Source organism: Cupressus sempervirens, chromosome 8 (assembly GCF_028749045.1).
Source record: "Cupressus sempervirens isolate cs-2001-9-10 chromosome 8, ASM2874904v1, whole genome shotgun sequence".
NCBI lineage: Eukaryota > Viridiplantae > Streptophyta > Pinopsida > Cupressales > Cupressaceae > Cupressus > Cupressus sempervirens.
The window spans coordinates 658736183-658739187 of NC_143125.1; the positions used below are offsets into that span (position 1 = coordinate 658736183).

Here is a 3005-nt window from a genome sequence, read left to right on the forward strand (position 1 = left end):
AAAGTTCCTGTGTGCTAACTTCCTTTCTCCTTTTTCTGCAATGAGCCACTTTTATTATTCTTATTTAATTACATCGTATCCCTTCACGCTTCTCTGTTAGTTCTGCCTGGCTTCCTTCACATTTCTCTGTTGTGCTACCTGCACCTCTAAGATTTTTGTATGTTTTGGATTTCTCTACGCTTGATGAATAACAAGAATCCCTTTATTATTTTAGATTTACATCTTTTTCCCTTTTTTTTGTTTTGTACCGTCGAATCCAATTTCATGGCATCATCTTCCAAGACTAGCAGCAGTTTTCCACATGTTGCAGAATCTACACCATCCGATGTATTTATTCGTCATGCCAAACATATGCTAGCTGGACTCATGATCTCTGAAAAGCTTAAATATGCAGCCATGCAACTGAAGGTTTTTTTAAATTCAGAAGAGCGTCAATTGGTGGACCAACAAGTAAAAACAACAATCGATTGTGCTTCCTTGCATGTTGTCATATTTTCAAAGGAGCATGCTCAATCGAACTACTATTGTGAAGATCTGGCACTCATACACAGAAGAAGGAAAATCAGTAGAATTGTTCCAATCTTCTACCAAGTTAAGCCTGAAGATGTACGATATTTCAAAGGAGACTATTTTGACGCATTTGAGCGATACAAAAGAGAAGGCAAATACAACTCAAAAATGCTTCGCAAGTGGAAAAAAGTACATTTAAAAGTTTCACATTATATCGGGAGATAACGTGCCCGGTCTACTAGAAATAGTAATGAAAAGAGGAAAGGTTCATATAGCCATATTTTCAATGAACTATGCAGAATCAAAGTGGTGCTTGCGAGAGCTAGCATTTATGAAATCCAAAACTTGTGCTCAGATTATTCCCATTTTCTATGGTGTACAACCTGAACATTTTCGATATACAAAAGGAGTTTTTGGGGATGCCTTTCAATGAATCAAAGAGAAGGGTAGATTCACCTCAAAGCAGCTTCTGAAGTCAAAGGAAACACTCTTTCGTACCTCATGGCATCTCAGTCCAATCCTTCATAGCAAGGTTTGAGCATCAGTCCCTAATTATTCATTTCTTATCAATTACATAGTTAAACTCTTATAAGATAATGTTTAGATGTTTGAATTTTTTCTTGTATTTCATATTAAGTGTAATCAAAACTCTTAAAGTCTAATGTTTATTTTTTCGCATTTTGTTGTTATATATGTGGAGGGATGAGGATATGCTACTCAAGAATATTCCATCTGTATGTACAGGATTTGTAAAACTAAATGAAAGGCTGCAAAATACTCAGCATAAAGGGAGCTCTATTTTCAAACTCCTTTCATCATTATTCAATTTTTCAATGTATGTACATTAAATTGTATTCAATATATTATATTATTATGCGATAGGTTGATCTCTAGACAAAATTTACTAAAGAAAAAATAAAGCCAAACTTTTCCTTTCAAGATTCACAAATTTATAGTAATTTTTTCTCAATTTTTTTTTTGTTTTTGGCTACAAACTATGCAGATCATGAAGATCAAATGCTGAATATTTTGGAAAATCCATGATGTTTTCAATTTTTTGAAACTTGTTTAACTACATAGTTTGTAAGGAGGATAGCCACGGCCTATTATTATTTTCCTCAATACAAATGCATGTTCTCTTGATGAACAATCAAGAACTTCATTCTTATGGAAATGTTTCTAGAATGATTATTCAATTTTAGATTTATTCTATTATATCAATTCAAATGCTAAATGTAAATGATGGTTTTTGAGGGCATAATCATATCAAATGAGAAAATGAATTACATTAAATGTATTTATAATAGTCATCCTCTAAAGAAAGCAATTGGCATGAGTGGACATTATTTTGAACATTTAATTTTCAATATTTGTGGATCAATTCTATAAATCTAAGGTCAGTCCCTTAATGACAACATTGAAAATGGATCGATGTAAATTATATGCATGCATATAATCATTTGATAAATGTATAATGAATGCTACTTTATTGAGATATGAGTGCGTAAAGAAAATGTTTGGGGTTAATTAAATATGAAATATGTGTGACATTTGGGTAGATATTGCATTTGTCAATATATCTATTTATCAAGGGATTCTCCTTTGAACAAACACAAAAATAAATTGAAAATATAATTGGTATACAAAATTTATAATTTTTCTATCTTTCCTTTGAGATGCATGTGAATCCTAGAATGATTATATGTCTAAAAATATGTAGCATTGACACAAAATGTATGCATAACATAAGAATTTGGATATGAAAGGATATAATCATTACATACATATAAATTTAACGTAACCTACAATGTGTCATCATGTAAATATGCAACATATATGTCAAACATATTCTCCAAGTTCAACTTAGAAAACAAAGAGAAAGTTAGCTTGTATGATAGGAACAAAGCAAAAGTAGATTCCATATGATTGAGGATGAAGGGTGTTAAGAAAAAAAAAATGTTCATAAGGTTGAGTGAATTTGGAGAGAATGGATGGATCAATTGCCATAACGTACAATCATGGATCATAATAAGGATATTCTAATTTAACTTAATAGTATCAAATTTTCACACGTTATTAGTAAATATCAATATATTTTTGGATTCAATTGTATGTGTTTATTGGATTCTAACAAAACACCCAATCGAATCTAGAAATATATTGATATTCACTAATTTAATTTGTTATGAATTACATAAAAGAGAGTGCATAATGTGTTGGACCCTTATAATTAAAAGAGTGATAATATCTAAAAAGAACTTATTTGAATTAAGTAAAATTATTTTATTGTGAGGTTTATTTTTTCTAGAAGTTGAAGCATCTAATAATTTTAATTATGCTAAAAAAATAATAGTACACGTGTATGTAAATTTTTGCAAACAAGTTGAAGTATATAACATAGCCTACTTAGAATGTACACAACACTCAAGTTCAATATTGATGGTTATTAAACATTAATAAAAATAAGTAGTATGCGCATCAACACCATCCTTTAT

At 30.2% G+C, this 3005-nt stretch overlaps 1 protein-coding gene across 1 annotated transcript; it reads left to right on the top strand.

Annotated features, from left to right (window-relative positions):
• The first annotated feature begins 264 nt into the window (after window positions 1-264).
• Window positions 265-735, top strand: LOC149544169 (protein PHLOEM PROTEIN 2-LIKE A6-like). Its single transcript, XM_089795923.1, has one exon. It carries the CDS (start codon window positions 265-267, stop codon window positions 733-735), a length of 471 nt encoding a protein of 156 aa, XP_089652049.1.
• The last annotated feature ends 2270 nt before the right edge of the window (window positions 736-3005 follow it).